Source organism: Taudactylus pleione, unplaced genomic scaffold, assembly GCF_031769625.1.
Source record: "Taudactylus pleione unplaced genomic scaffold, aTauple2 ptg000250l, whole genome shotgun sequence".
NCBI classification, from domain to species: Eukaryota; Metazoa; Chordata; class Amphibia; order Anura; family Myobatrachidae; genus Taudactylus; species Taudactylus pleione.
In genome coordinates, this window is record NW_028284652.1 from 5,117,353 (window position 1) to 5,133,323 (window position 15,971).

General features: G+C 45.0%; 1 protein-coding gene across 1 annotated transcript; it reads right to left on the bottom strand.

The window, feature by feature from the left end:
* Positions 1–1,412: 1,412 nt before the first annotated feature.
* Positions 1,413–13,074, bottom strand: LOC148515347 (phospholipase A and acyltransferase 3-like). The gene is made up of 4 exons (XM_088480143.1): positions 13,000–13,074; positions 8,818–8,917; positions 3,238–3,497; positions 1,413–1,954 (listed from the first exon to the last, which is right to left on the bottom strand). The coding sequence occupies exons 1-4, from the start codon at positions 13,009–13,011 to the stop codon at positions 1,847–1,849; spliced, it is 480 nt and encodes a 159-aa protein (XP_088336269.1). The 5' UTR covers positions 13,012–13,074; the 3' UTR covers positions 1,413–1,846.
* Between the last annotated feature and the right edge of the window lie 2,897 nt (positions 13,075–15,971).

The following is a 15,971-nucleotide window of genomic DNA, read 5'->3' on the forward strand; positions in this document are numbered from 1 at the left end:
TTCCCTGTGAGCCGTGGGACCAGCGGCGCAGGGGGTGGCGCCACCGGCTACGGTCCAGGTCTGGTAAAGTCAGTCAGTATAGTGCAGACTGCAGTGAGTGCGGTCCGCACTACTCAGTAACAAATATTGCTGCTGGCGCTGGGTAGTACATCTCATACTACCCAGCAGCAGTGAGAGTGTTTCAGCAGCCCATGTGAGTCAGACAGAGACTTATTGGCTGCTGCTCCCACTCGCTCATGAGCTCCACTTTCTGGCTCCTGCAGTGGGTGATGAGAGAGACGTCATGACATCTCTCCCATAGTACCGAGCGGGACTGAGCGGGAGGAGAGCGGCGGGTGTGGCATGATCAGGGATTCAGGTGTTTTGTGTATGTATGTACCTCTGTGTGTGTGCGTTATGTAGGGGGCACTACTGGCCAGTGGGCACTGTATAGGGAGCACTTTATCACTACTGGGGGCACTGAATAGGGTGGACCACTACTGGGAAACACTGTATAAGGGGCACTGCATAGGGGGGATCACTACTGAGGGCACTGTATAAGGGGCATTACTGGGGGCCTACATAAGAGGGACCACTACTGAGGGCACTGCATACTGGGGGTACTGTATAAGGGGCACTACTGGGGGGCTGCATAAGGGGGACTACTACTGGGGGCACTGCATATTGGGGGTACTGTATAAGGGGCACTTCTGGGGGCACTGCATAGGAGGGCACTGTATAAGGGTGCACTACTGTGGGCACTGCATAAGGGGCACTACTAGAGGCACTGTACTGGGGGGCCTGCATAAGGGGGACCACTACTGGGGGCACTGCATACTGGGGGTACTGTATAAGGGGCACTACTGGGAGCACTGTATAAGGGTGCACTACTGTAGGCACTGTATGAAAGGGACTACTGGGGGCACTGTATAAGTGTGCACTACTACATGGGGCACTGCTACTGGGGACATTGTATAAGGGGCACTACTACAGTGGGCATTGCAAGATTGGCACTACCACTGGGGGCATTAAGGTGCATATGAAATGGAAAGGAATGTTCCCAGAATGACGAGAAACGGAGGACACGCCCCCACTTTCAATATCAACGACTCTTGTGGCATGTGACCACGCCCACTTTTTGGCACGCGCACATGAAGGGGCTCCATTTTTTATCGTGCCCTGTGCTACAAATACCCTAGTTACGCCACTGGAAGCTGACAACCATGATGCTTTTTCCCCATATACTGTACATTAACCAAACCTCCTTACAACGTAACAGAAAAAATAGTCATGGTTTTAAATATTCCAGTATTATCTTTATTTGTAGAACAAAGTTTACTTCCAAAATACATTACAGCTAAATTCACCTTAACAATTATAACAGTTTATTAAGTCACAAAATATTCACATTTAAATTTAGTGGTGAACTCATGCTGGTTCCATAATCTTGAACCCTATTACATAACCATTTGAGATGTGCAGTTTGGTTCTCCAGAAATCCGAATCCACCAGAATTTCTTGAATCCGGGTAAATCCGAGTCGCGGTTCTGATCTTTTTTGCGGTTCCGAATTTCAAGTTTTGGATTACATAAATTACATGATTTTAGCTGTTTTTAAAACTTATCTACTTATTTTTTTTTTTAAATCCAGATTCAAAACCTAAACACTTGAGGGTGGTTTTGCAAAACCAAATCCATATCCAAAACCTTGAAGGAGATACAGATCCAAAACCAAAACACTGGGGTCGGCACACATCCCTAATAGCCACCTAATACGCTTATAGCAATAGTTCCCATAATACAAGTTGGAGATAATGTATTATCTCTGCGATGTTCTGCAGTCCTGTGGTAATAATTGTCCATCCTATTTATTGCTTTTGTCTTTTATTCCTCATAGAGGTAATCATGACACCTGCTATAATGCTTGCAACAAGTACACCAGCTCCAACTCCCGCCCCCACAAAGGCATCATCCACCTGAGAAAGTAGAGGAAAAGGGTTATATTCAGATGTATTGACGATATAAGCCTGGTGTCTCTGCTTTTTGTGACATTTCTGAACAATATCTGAATGCGCCAGTGGGGCAGATGGAGAGGAATCTGGAGGTAAAACATGCAAAAGGGGAGCATATAGGCTACTATGGACTAACGCTATAAGAAGATGGCGTTAGATAACGGGGCCAAGCTTTCATACATTTTACAGTTTAGCAGAAGCTGCTTTTGTGGTAGGACATGAGGAGACTGCAGCAGCTATAGGAGATGATCTGCTGCGGCCCCTCCTTGTTACATCCAGGAGATACTTAGCTTTTGTGGGGATCCCAAAAAGTGGCTGTTATTAGGGGTTTCCCGTAATATAACTTTGGTAAATATGTCACCTAGACACCCCACTAGTGGTCTCTTGCCTCCTTAATGTTCTCAGAGTGGACCATCTAGGGTCATTGCACAAAACCTAGGTGTTACGCACGAACGCACATGGTAAATGGGGTCTAGTATATACATGGAAATTCATTCTTTCGTTTAGTCCTTTTAGGGGGTTATTCTATAAAAATGACTTTGAAAAAAAACTTGTAAAGAGTTTGCAGTATGGCATACAAATTACACTATATTCTTTTAAAAGTGTGTAAGTCCTTTAGGTTTTCTTAATGTTTGGTATTAGAAAGAAATACATAGCCAACGTCAATAAAAAATAATACTGACTTGTATAGGGTCAGTTGCATTCAAAATTGTATTCAAAAGTTGCTTTTAATAATAGAAAATATCTGTTTTCAAAGACATTTTAATTTTAGCAAAATACACATTTTATTTTATACTATTTATATTTTTATAGGACGTTCATCTGTGAATGACATTTCTTTAAGCACTAATGATTTTAGTATAGCTTCTAGAAATAAAGACTCTATGTATTTGTTCTGTTCAGACTGTGCTGAAAATATGTTAAATAGACTTTACCATGTAATGTGATATCATCGCCGGCAGTAACCCCTTCATGTATAGGCCGAGTAAAGAGTAAAATTGCGCAGACTCGCCTGGATCTTGCTGATGCCTGCATTTTGCTGGCTATTACATGTCCCTCTATATGTTCAGTATGCCTAATCTTGGACTTACTGAGATTTCTTTGCATTTTTTAAATGATTCTGCCATTGAAGTTAGTTGTGATGTAACAGGTGAAAAGTGAGTATACGTGTAATAAAGTGAGAGATTCCATACTCACACTGTATTCTATACCAAACATATTACGCTACTCTGTGACTCATACAATACCTGTTGGGAAAAGCTGTCGCCGTATCTCAGTTCTGTTACAAAGTGCTCACAGTTGCTACTGGTGATGCTGTAGTCCAACACCTCCCCAACCCGCTCCAGTGCTGCTCTCACAACTTTTCCTGGTGGGTAAGGAGAGTTCTTCTTGTCGTACTTGTTATTCACTCTGAAGATGTCGCCAGCAGCAACTTTCTCAATATGTTCTTTTCTCACTACAGCTTTGCCTCCAAATGCTGAGGATACACTTGTCAATCCATCTTGGTCTAATGGTAGCATAGTAAAATAACTTGTATTAGTTGTAGGCCTCATTAAAGAGGAATTATTACATAACATTTCCTGTTCAAGAAAGTGGCTGTTGAGCTCCAGCACATTCAACCTGCATCCCTGTGTATTGGGGATATAGGATATGCAATACAGTATAATGGTGAATGTTAGCTACAAGCTGGGGTTTTAAACAAGGACTGTTTCAAATGACAAAATCAAATTCAAATTACAAAATCTTTTTGCTTAAGGCAAACTGCTGTCTCATACAACACGATCCTCGTTTTTCCTTTCATATATAAAATAATAAGCTTTTTTTGGAATAATACAGTAATTCTCCTAAATTAGATATTTTGGATGTAACGATGCATACATATGTAATTACTGTAAGGTGTGATGCAATGATTCTGAATTCCAGCATTACTACAGTACTGTACATACAGTATAAACAAATGTTACTGTACATTTCATTGTAATACATTTAGGAACCTATTTATTAAGCCCAAAAATACACCAAACACTCTGAAGCCATCTGTTTTCAGAGGACCATTTTTTGAGCTTCGGCGTATGTATTGGAGATACCTACCACAGCCCCCGTCTTTACAATCGCAAATGCAGTCCCCATAGGTTTCTATGGGGACTGCAAAAAATGCCCCATTTACCAATTTCCAAAAAGTTAACTTTTTGGAGCTAGGCCCTGTTAGAAAATGCCATCTTTATTTGGCGTTAGCCCATTGTTGCCTGTTTGTTACATTTGTGCATATGCAGCGATAAGAAAATAAACTTTTACTTTCTTCCTCCTTTGTTTGTGACATTCTGTATATGTCCTATATTGGTAACTCACTTTCCAGGCCTCCCCAACGATTGTCCATGGGTCCCTACAGGTAGTGGGGCCCTTGGTCGTATTTCAAGTCTTCTGAGCCTTGACTATCCCTCTCCCTTTCCATGTTGTCATGGTTCCCTTCAATACCCTATTGGGTTCCCTCTACTCCCTCAACATCCATCCTTCCTTCAACTACACATGCTCAAGCTTGGTATCAATATGAGTATCAGCTTTCCTTTCATATTTGACTTTGAATGTCTTGACTTTAAATGTTAATAGTTTAAACTCCACCACGAAGAGAACGATTGTGGTGTTGTTTTTCAGGAGACAACGAGCCAACATTATTATGCTTCAAAAGACTCATTTTAGATATCTCCACCCATCCCTGGCCTTTAAAGCTGTTCCCCAGGCATTTTATTCCACGTACCATAGAGCACTGATTCCCAACCTTGGTCCTCAAGGCACACTAACAGTCCTGGTTTTAGTGATATCCATGCTTAAGCACAGATGGTTAAATCTAAATAACTAAGGTACTAATTAAGTTACCTGTGCTCAACTATGGCTATCCTTAAAACCTGGACTGTTAGTGTGCCTTGAGGACCGTGGTTGGGAACCCCTGCCATAGAGCCATAAGCCACAGCTGTATATAAACACAAATCCCTTGATTTAAACATTGAACACTCTTATTCTGACCCTCATGACCATTTCAATATTATCGTTGCCCAACATTGTCAGTCTCATAGAGTGCCTTCCTGCAAGTCTTTTTCTCTGGTTTGGAGAAATTACAGAAGGGGCGCATACTGGTCAGCGGTGGTTTTAATGCTGTTCCGGATCCATTTTGGGATTGTTCCCAAAATGTGAAAATTAGCCACTCTCTCTGTGAATCTAAAAGACTTAAGAATGTAACGGATGTCTAGGGCCCGGCGGGTCCCAAGGGGCTCGGCCACGGCCCCCCCCGGAATCCGGCCCTGGAGAGAGCTTGCATTTTAATGCCACCTCCTCCTTCCCTGTCCTGGTAGGAGCAGGGCTCTGGACGTGCTGCTGCTGTGTCTCCTCTCACCGGCCGGTGCCAGCAGCAGCAGCACCATGTCCAGAGCCCTGCTCCTACCAGGACAGGGAAGGAGGAGGTGGCGTTTCAGTACAGGGCCAGTGAATGTTGGCCTCTGAAGTGATCGGAGGATAAGGAAGCCTCCGATCGCTTCAGAGCCAGCGTTCCCAGTGATGCACTGCGCGGGTGACGTCATGACGTCACCCGCAACGTGAGGAGCCTGCGCGTCCGCGACTGCTGGATCAAGTTAGATCCAGTCAGTACGGCAGCGGGAGCGGCAGCCCGGACGACGGCCGCGTGGAGTCGGGTAAGTAGGGGGCGGGGGGTGGGGAACTACTACTACAGGGGCAAAGGGCACAACTAAAGGGACACTACTACTACTACAGGGGCACAACTTTAAAGGGCACAACTACAGGGCCACTACTACTACTAAAGGGCCACTATTACTACTACAGGGCCACTATTACTACTAAAGGGGCACTGCTACTACTACAGGGCCACTATTACTACTACAGGGGCACTACTACTACAGGAGCACTACTTTAAAGGGCACAACTACGGGACCACTACTACTACAGGGGCACTATTACTACTACAGGGCCACTACTACTACTACAGGGCCACTATTACTACTACAGGGCCACTATTACTACTACAGGGGCACTACTTAAAGGGCACAACTACAGGGGCACTACTACTACAGGGGCACTACTTTAAAAGGCACAACTACAGGGGGCATTACATAATGGGCACTGCTACAGGGGGCATTGCATAAGGGGCCCTGCTTAATGGGCGCTGCTACAGGGGGCATTGCATAATGGGCAGTGCTACAGGGGGCATTGCATAAAGGCACTGCTACAGGAGGTATTGTATAAGGGGTACTAGTACATGGGGCATTGCATGGGGGGATCTATGAGAGGGGTCAGTGAAAGAGCGGGTCTGTGCTGTGAGAGGAGGAGGGGGTTCTGTGCTGAGAATCAGAAATTAAAATATAGTGCTATGGAATGTTTGAGGGAGAGGGGTCCCAAAACTGGTATCTTGCCTAGGGCCCCATGAGATCTAAATCCGGCTCTGCACTCACCTCATCCCCATACATAATGTTCACTCGTGCATAGACTTATTTCTCCTTAATGCCCTTGCAGTTAAGGGCTTATCTCATTAATGCTCCTGTGTTGTGGACTGATCATTTAGCAGTAGTGATTTCCATTCCTTCTTCTACACCTATCTCTGCCCAACTCACTGCACATCTTAAATCAGAAAATGTCTCGACAATAGAATGTGTACTTGAGGAATTTTTCTGTTTTAATGAATCCTCTGAAATTTCCCAACAGTGGTCTGGGAGGCCCATAAGGTTACCATTATAGGCACATTATTTCATTAGCTAAAGCAGAAGCTCAAAGTGAGCCAATGAATTCTTGACCTGGAGACTGAAATTTAAGAGTTCACCAGAACATATCCTCCCCAGCGTTCAAAGTATAATGAGCTGATCTCTCTGAAGGGACAACATAATCAGATTCTCTCCGCAAATGCAGCTAAAACGTTACAATGCTTGTAACATAGGCAGAGCCGTAACTTTACTTTTTGGTGCCTTGTACCAGAAAGAGCGTTGGTGCCCCCCTCATTTTTCAGAGGGACATAATGCACCCAAAAAAGGGCCAGGGCTTCATGGGGAAGGGCCAGGGAAGAGATAGGAGAGGCCAGGAAATGCTGGGGATGAAATAAGAGGAAGCTACAAGCAAGAATGATAATAAACAGAAATTTGACAGGCCCAAACAGCACCCCCTGACCTGTGGTGCCCTGTGCGATGGCATCGGCCGCACTACCCTAGCTACGGCCATGAACATAGGTTGAGGGGACAAGGCAGACTCTTTGTTGGTGGCTAAACTATATGCTCGTCGTACTTGTAAGAGAATCCACTACATGAGGGACTCACAAATTCAGCTAATTTCAAGAATTTTATCTGAAACATTATGACCTCCCCACTAATTGCCAGTCGGATTCCAGTTTGGACGCCCACATTAACAAGTTTCTGGATTCCTGTTCCCTACTCTCCTTGCTTAATAAGAATGTTTATTTAGAAGAGATCACTCAGACCATTTAAACTCTCAAAAATGCCCTCACTCCAGGTCGAGATGGTCTTTTGGCCATATATTACATACAAAGTCAAAAAGTCCTCATCTCAGCCCTCTGAACTCAGAAATAGTAGTTATCCCCAAACTCGGTAAGATCCTTCTGGAAGCTAGTGCCCCATCTCCTTGCTTAACTATAAAATGTATCTATCTTGCTGCCTAGTTCCACAACATCTCCATACTATATACCTTTCCTCCTGTCCACTATGTTGGAGGGAGTATGGACGGAAAGCGGTATGTCCCATATATTCTGGCACTATCCCAAAATATCTGTTATGTGGAAGGAAATTTAGCACTTAATATTTGTTATCACTAATGTTCAGGTCATTAGTTTACTACCATACTCATTGCTTCCTAGACCTATCCCTGAAGTGTCTTAACAATTGATATGGCATATATTGAATGCAGCAAAATGTCAGAGCACGCTCTGTTGGAGAATTGTGGCCCCACTCCGCCTTTAGCCTCTGTCCCTTGGCCTCTAACCAGTTGTCCTCTCCTGACCCTAATTCCATGTGGAGCGTAGCTAGAGTTTCTGTCCCAATTCATTGTTGATACTATTCTCATAATACCTATTATATGTTGTTACCTCTCTTCTCCATATATGTCATTGGATGGTTATGTTTTTGTCCCCCATCCCCCTTTCCTTACACCCTCCTCATGTTTTTGTATCCATTCCTTTTAAATTATTAAGTGCAAAAAAAAAAAAAACATTTAGTAAATAGGTTGCTAAAAAAAGAAAATAAATTAAAATTATTGGGGCAAAATTAATGTTAAATCGGGATGTAGTTAGCAGACCGGCGGGCAGGATGCCACCGGTCTAAATCCCGTCATTAAAAGTCCGACACGGGACTTAAGTTAGGCGTCGAAATACCGGCACCTATCTTAATATCGACGATGCAATACAGACAAGACGCCAACTCGCCAAATCGAGTGGGGGCGTCTTAGCTGTTAGCCGCGGGGGCAGTGTTAGGTTTAGGTAGCATACCGGGGTTAGCGTTAGATTTTGGGGGGAGGGTAGGGTTAGACACCAATAGGGGGGTGAGGGTTAGGCACCACTGGGGGGCGTTAGGGTTAGGCACTAAGGGGGAGGGTTAGGTTTAGGCACAAACAGGGAGGGATAGGGTTAGGCTACAATAAGGGAGGGTTAGTATAATTACCCGACCCCCGTCGGGATAATGACCATCGGGATGCCATTGTTGGTATTTTCACAGGAGGCATCCCAACTGTCAGTATTACATGCCCATTCCTGTTAAATCAGCCCCTTATTCCTAACATATTATACAAAAACCCTGTGTGGTGTCATTCATTTATGGTCTTCTTACCTGTTAAATGGACAACATATCCACGTCCCACATAAACAGCCCAATGTTGATAAGCAGGGCGGAAGAATTCTATTAAGTCACCAGGCATGGGAGAAGGACCCTGTGAATGTACAAAACAATGCAAATCATTAAGACTGAAGAATGGTTTTTTGAAAAACAATAAATCCTATAACAATAAAGCACAACAAACAAAAAACAAACAAAAGGACCATTTCTATAGTTTCTATGCAACATATTAAAAATTATCCTGTCCATTTTAGTGTATATTTGTTCTTATCTCTGCCTTTCCATTGTAGTGCATATTTGTTCTTATTTCTGCCTTTCCATTGTAGTGTATACATGTTCTTATCTCTGACTTTCCATTGTAGTGTATATATGTTCTTATCTCTGCCTTTCCATTGCATACCTCCCAACATTTCAATATAGAAAGGAGGGACAGGTCGCGCGCAACCAAAAAGGGGTGTGGTTTATGGGGAAAGGGGCGGGGTCTACTAAAAATGAGGTGGAGCCTCGCAGCTTCCCCCGTTTTCGGCACTTTGGGGGTGTGCCCAGCACTCTGCAAGATGCCGGTCAGCCCCATGCAGCCCGTACACTTGAGAACAGATGCATGCACACAGCATCTGTTCTCCTCCTGCACACCCACTGCTCTGCTATGCAGAGCAGTGGTTTGTGCTCTCCCCAACTTCTCCCTTACCGCCGGACACTGCGGCCCGCGGGTGGGACAGCGGGACAGTCCCAGAAAAACGGGACTGTCCCGCTGGAAGAGGGACAATTGGGAGGTATGCATTGTAGTGTATATATGTTCTTATCCCTGTCAACATTTAGATGCCCACCCCCCCTATTTTCTATTTTTAGTATAAAACTCCCCATAACAATTCCAGCTTTATCGCCCTTCATGTATGTAGCTTATTTACTTTTCAAGTTCCAGGTACTAATATGGTAGCTGTCCGTGCTATCCTATGTATGGTACAGACTCACATGCTGCATAGTCAAAAGAGACCTTCCCAAATCTCTGCCTCCACAATGTATATGTATTAATGTGGCTTTTCCTTTATGGCAATAAACGTATTTTATTTTTCTCAATTTACAAGAACGCAGAGAGAGGACTAGCCAAGAAAAACTGATTAGCATGAGCCAAATATCTCAACCAGATGCTGCATCTACCATTTATGGGGATCATTACAGAACTGGACTTTTTGAACCCATGAATTGATCTCTCTATTTGGTGACTAATAACCAACCAGAACATTTGGTTTATTCTCATAACAATTATTCTATATTAAATGATAATTTTATTGCTTTGCATCTTTTACTCCCAAAAAGGAATGGTCTTTGTACTAAGATATTATTGTCATAATACAACCTATCATTTAAAGTTATAGTACCCTGAATTTTTGCTTTAAATGCACTTAACAGTGACCAACACCTTGTACTGCAGCTGTGCACTTTCCCCTTCTCCCTTTCTGTGTAATCCCCCTCATACAACCCTCCCCCACACCTTGTACTGCAGCTGTGCACTTTCCCCTTCTCCCTTTCTGTGTAATCCCCATCATACACCTCTCCCCCACACCTTGTACTGCAGCTGTGCACTTTCCCCTTCTCCCTTTCTGTGTAATCCCCATCATACACCCCTCCCCCACACCTTGTACTGCAGCTGCGCACTTTCCCCTTCTCCCTTTCTGTGTAACCCCCCTCATACACCCCTCCCCCACACCTTGTACTGCAGCTGTGCACTTTCCCCTTCTCCCTTTCTGTGTAACCCCCATCATACACCCCTCCCCCACACCATGTACTGCAGCTGTGCACTTTCCCCTTCTCCCTTTCTGTGTAAACCCCCTCATACACCCCTCCCCCACACCTTGTACGGCAGCTGCGCACTTTCCCCTTCTCCCTTTCTGTGTAATCCCCATCATACACCCCTCCCCCACACCTTGTACTGCAGCTGCGCACTTTCCCCTTCTCCCTTTCTGTGTAATCCCCATCATACACCCCTCCCCCACACCTTGTACTGCAGCTGCGCACTTTCCCCTTCTCCCTTTCTGTGTAATCCCCATCATACACCCCTCCCCCACACCATGTACTGCAGCTGCGCACTTTCCCCTTCTCCCTTTCTGTGTAACCCCCCGCATACACCCCTCCCCCACACCTTGTACTGCAGCTGCGCACTTTCCCCTTCTCCCTTTCTGTGTAACCCCCCTCATACACCCCTCCCCCTCACCTTGTACTGCAGCTGTGCACTTTCCCCTTCTCCCTTTCTGTGTAACCCCCTCATACACCCCTCCCCCACACCTTGTACTGCAGCTGTGCACTTTCCCCTTCTCCCTTTCTGTGTAACCCCCTCATACACCCCTCCCCCACACCTTGTACTGCAGCTGTGCACTTTCCCCTTCTCCCTTTCTGTGTAACCCCCCTCATACACCCCTCCCCCACACCTGTACTGCAGCTGTGCACTTTCCCCTTCTCCATTTCTGTGTAACCCCCCTCATACACCTCTCCCCCACACCTTGTACTGCAGCTGTGCACTTTCCCCTTCTCCCTTTCTGTGTAACCCCCCTCATACACCCCTCCCCCACACCTTGTACTGCAGCTGTGCACTTTCCCCTTCTCCCTTTCTGTGTAACCCCCTCATACACCCCTCCCCCACACCTTGTACTGCAGCTGTGCACTTTCCCCTTCTCCCTTTCTGTGTAACCCCCCTCATACACCCCTCCCCCACACCTTGTACTGCAGCTGTGCACTTTCCCCTTCTCCCTTTCTGTGTAACCCCCCTCATACACCCCTCCCCCACACCTTGTACTGCAGCTGTGCACTTTCCCCTTCTCCCTTTCTGTGTAACCCCCCTCATACACCCCTCCCCCACACCTTGTACTGCAGCTGTGCACTTTCCCCTTCTCCCTTTCTGTGTAACCCCCCTCATACACCCCTCCCCCACACCTTGTTACCTTGTTGTGATGCGGTTTGCATAGGATTCACATTTCCAAATTATTTAAATCACTACATATAAAAGCTTTGCAGTGGGGATGCCGACGGTCCAAATGACGACCGTCGGCTTCCTGACTGTGAAATCCCGGCAGGGTAATAATGACAGGCGTCGAAATCCAGACGCCTGTCATTAGACCTAAGCCGAGAGCCCGACGCCCCGCATACCGAACGAAGGGAGGGAGGGATAGGTTTCAGGGCTCCTGGGGGGACTTAGGGTTAGACACTCCCCAGGTGGGTTAGGGTAGGGGAAGGGGGGGTTAGCGTTAGGCACCCCCGGGGAAGGTTAGGGTTAGGCACCCCCCCCCACGGGAGTCTTAGTTTTAGGGTGCGGGGAAGGGGGGGTTAGGTTTAGGCACTTACAGGGTGGGTCAGGGTTAGGCTCTAGGCGGGGGAGAGGGTTAGCGATAGATAAACAACTTACCTTCGGGATTTTCAGGACTGCCGGGCTTCCACTGTCGGGACTTGAACCGTCGGAAATAGGTCCAGTGGTCATTCATACCGATCCCCATATAAAGGCATAGGCATATATCTCAAAGCTACTCAAACACAGCATACTTTTCAACTCTCCCTGATTGTTAGGGAGACTCCCTGAAATAGTACCAAACTCCCTGAAGAGTGCACCAATCTCCCTGATTGCACCTTGCCCCCATTGTGTGGCTGTTACATATTTAAAAAAAAACCAGAGATATATACATTCCAATTGGATCCTTAGTGTCATCTCCCTGCATTGGTTATGAGGAGGCACAATATTCCCTATGGCTACATACATTTTCTGAAAAGTGTTCAGTGTGTTTTCATCAACAAGTAGATCTTACTGACTGCTTTGGAGCTCATTTACATTTGGATGTAAATTAATTTTATGACACGCCTCTCAGATGTAGCAGTACACGCCCACTTTACCGCCATGCTCCTAGGTGCTGCTTTCACACTCTCCCTGACATGCTTTTTTAAAAGTAGGCAAGTACTGTATGAGACACATGTAGCCTGATTTTTTCTGTGTGACATATGCAGTATCTATCTATCTATCTATCTATCTATCTATCTATCTATCTATCTATCTATCTATCTATCTATCTATCCAGTTGCAATAAAACAAGTATATTTATAATTATATATATATATATATATATATATATATATGTATGATATATAATATATCCTTAAGTACATGTACGCGTCAGTATTTGTCTGGTAACTTACTTGTAGAGACATGTTCAGCAGATTCACGTCTTCCAGCACACAATTATGGATCTACAGTATATATTAAAGGGTGAAATATACTTTTACTTTTGCAATTATACAAAATCTATGTAACATTTACCTTTGTCATGGGTAACAGCACTTATGTGTAAAACTAAAATGCCTGTGTGTCTTGCCAAAACCAGTATCTCACCTAAGTATATTATGTTAAATGAAAAACTTGTTTTAAAATTAGAAAAATAATACAATTATTACTGCAAATAAATACTCATGTGTTCAGTAAATGATTGTGTTATAATACATATTATGTGATCATTGTAATGTAAGTGTGCAGCAGTCACTCCAGAACTTACCAACCCCACAGCTGCAAAAACAATACACTTTATCACTGTAGGCAGCCCTTTATATACTTCATGCACTTAGTTTCGGTTCCATTTCTTTGCTGTACGTTTTTTCAAAAGAAATTACATGCAGGTAATGGTTCTTGGAAACAGACACATGTTTAATAAGTTACTCATCAACACATACTTATGTAATCTTTGATACTTTGCCTACAGCATGCTGCATAAATATTGAAGTTTGTTATATGACCAGTCGGTCTCTCCAGTCACACCCAAGATAACAATTTCTTGTGCAGAAAGACTGATATGAGGAAATAGAGGATTAGTAATCAGTGGCAAACGCAGGAATTCTAGAGGGAGGTTTCCAAATCCTTGACTTTAGAGCGAGTGTGGCCAGTCCATGAAGAGGGCAGAATTAGTATATAACCAGCTTTAATAAGCGTCATATAAAGTGTATTGTGTGTCATACTTCCAGCATATACAGGACCAGTGATCACCGTAAGCCATTATATGTGTCATATAAAGTGTATTGTGTGTCATAATTCCAGCATATACAGGACCAGTGATTACAGTAAGCCATTATATGCGTCATATAAAGTGTATTGTGTGTAATAATTCCAGCATATACAGGATCACAGTAAGCCATTATATGCGTCATATAAAGTGTATTGTGTGTAATAATTCCAGCATATACAGGACCAGGGATCACAGTAAGCCATTAGATGCGGCAGTAGGGCCATCCTGCCTGAGTTGAATGTGTTTATTTTAGATGTGTGCACCATTCCAGACTATTGGAGCAAGTCCGGGAGCCTGGAGGAGCATCAGAAGAACCTAGCACTGCCCTAGACATATATCTACATATTGGGCTCTAAAGCAGTGCATCCCTAACAGTGCATGTTTTCCAGATCTCCTAGTTGGTGCACAGGTTATTTATTACTGTCGGATACATGTTAAAAGATCTACAGGTGGTGCTAATTATTAAATTTTTGATACTGAGAAGAACATGCAGCACTAGTAAAATTCTATTATATTACTATTTCTATTGTGGTCATGGTGTGGGCTGGGGAGGGGGGTTTCCAGGCAGCCAGAAACCCCCCCTGCATTTGCCTATGGTAATTGATGTGATATTACTTTTGGGGAGTGGAATTTGCCATAGCACAGCTAGTGCAACTGTACAAGGCACAGAGGCAAATCTTATATATAAAATCGGTCTGTCTGTCCGGTTATGCACCCCTGCACCGATTGAGATGAAATATATATATAAAGCAAAATACTCGGCACTCCGCAAGGCTGTTTGTACACAAATGTGAATGTCGAGTGCCCTCCAACTCCTCAGAGAAATATACACCACACACGGCGGCACTCACGGAGTTTTCAACAAAGGGTCACATCGACCTCTCAGCCGTTCAACAGTTTTGGTTTATTAAAAGACCTTCATCAGGAACATGTTCCTGCCGAAGGTATTTGATTAAACCAAAACTGTTGAATGGCTGAGAGGTCGATGTGACCCCTTGTTAAAATATCCGTGAGTGCTGCCGTGTGTGGTTTGTATATACATATATATATATATATATATATATATATATATGTATATTTGTATTGTGGTGAGAGGGCTGGTCTCTCACCTAAATCGCCCACATTCTGGTGGGATCAGCTCCCTTCAAGGGAGAGGAGAACAAGATTAGCCAATTCTGCACCTACAAAAGAAGTTTGGAATTCCGGGACTTCTGGGATGCACAGCTCAAACTGGAAATATAGAATTCCGGGTTTTCCAGGTTGCCCAGGGCGAGCAGGAAGTCAGCAGCACATGAAGGGTTTAAACTCTCACACACCTGTTGCTCATGGCTCCTGATGCTGGACAACACAGCCAGGCGATAGGCTTGGGGTGGTGGTTAGCATTAGGGTGCCAAGACTTTGAGGGTCCACAGACATTAGCACTGAGTGCTGAGGCATTTACTTTTATGTTGTCTGCATATTTTCTGGTAAGTGCCTGTGTGTGTGTCCAGATCTAACCCATACATGCCTACCCTCCCGGTTTTCATGGGAGGCTCATGATTTTTCGGGGTAACCCCCCGCCCCCCGAAAGGGTAGGCATTTCTCCCGCATTCTGCCCACTTCCTAGTGAAGTGGGCAGAATGAGGAAAATGTCCACGCCGATCGTGGGTCTCCATGTAGGGGGCGGGGCTCTTTAGACACGATTTTAAATTAATTACATCATTTGGCTTAATGACGCAAATTGTCAGGCCCCGCCTCCATCACCACCCTCCTGCTTCTCTTACCCGGGCTTCTCCCGGGAAGAGAAATTACAAGGTAGGCAAGTACGGTCTAACCTCACGTATGCTAAGGTGCAGTGGGCCTGATTCAGACCCGGTCGCAAGCGCTGAGTGCTCGCAACCGGGTCGATGGTGGTCCACAACGCATGCGCATGATGGAGCCGGCTCCGTCGTGCGCATGCGCCAGATCCGGCTAGCGATGGGCACTCCGTCGCTCCGGGTCTCGCAACAAAGGGGGCGAGCTGTCGATGTTGAGTGACAGCTCGCCCCCTTTGGTGGGCGGGCTGGGGGGGTGGCTGCCCAAATGGAGGCATTCCCATGAGAACGCCTGTCGTTTGGGGGCGGCCCCACTGACATC

Excerpts from the sequence above, each read along its gene's own strand:
- LOC148515347 (XM_088480143.1), bottom strand. Across the intron at positions 3,498-8,817 it reads ATATGTTGTCCATTTAACAG|ACCAAGATGGATTGACAAGT; the intron begins GTAAGAAGACCA and ends TGCTACCATTAG. Across the intron at positions 1,955-3,237 it reads GCGACAGCTTTTCCCAACAG|GTGGATGATGCCTTTGTGGG; the intron begins GTATTGTATGAG and ends CTACTTTCTCAG.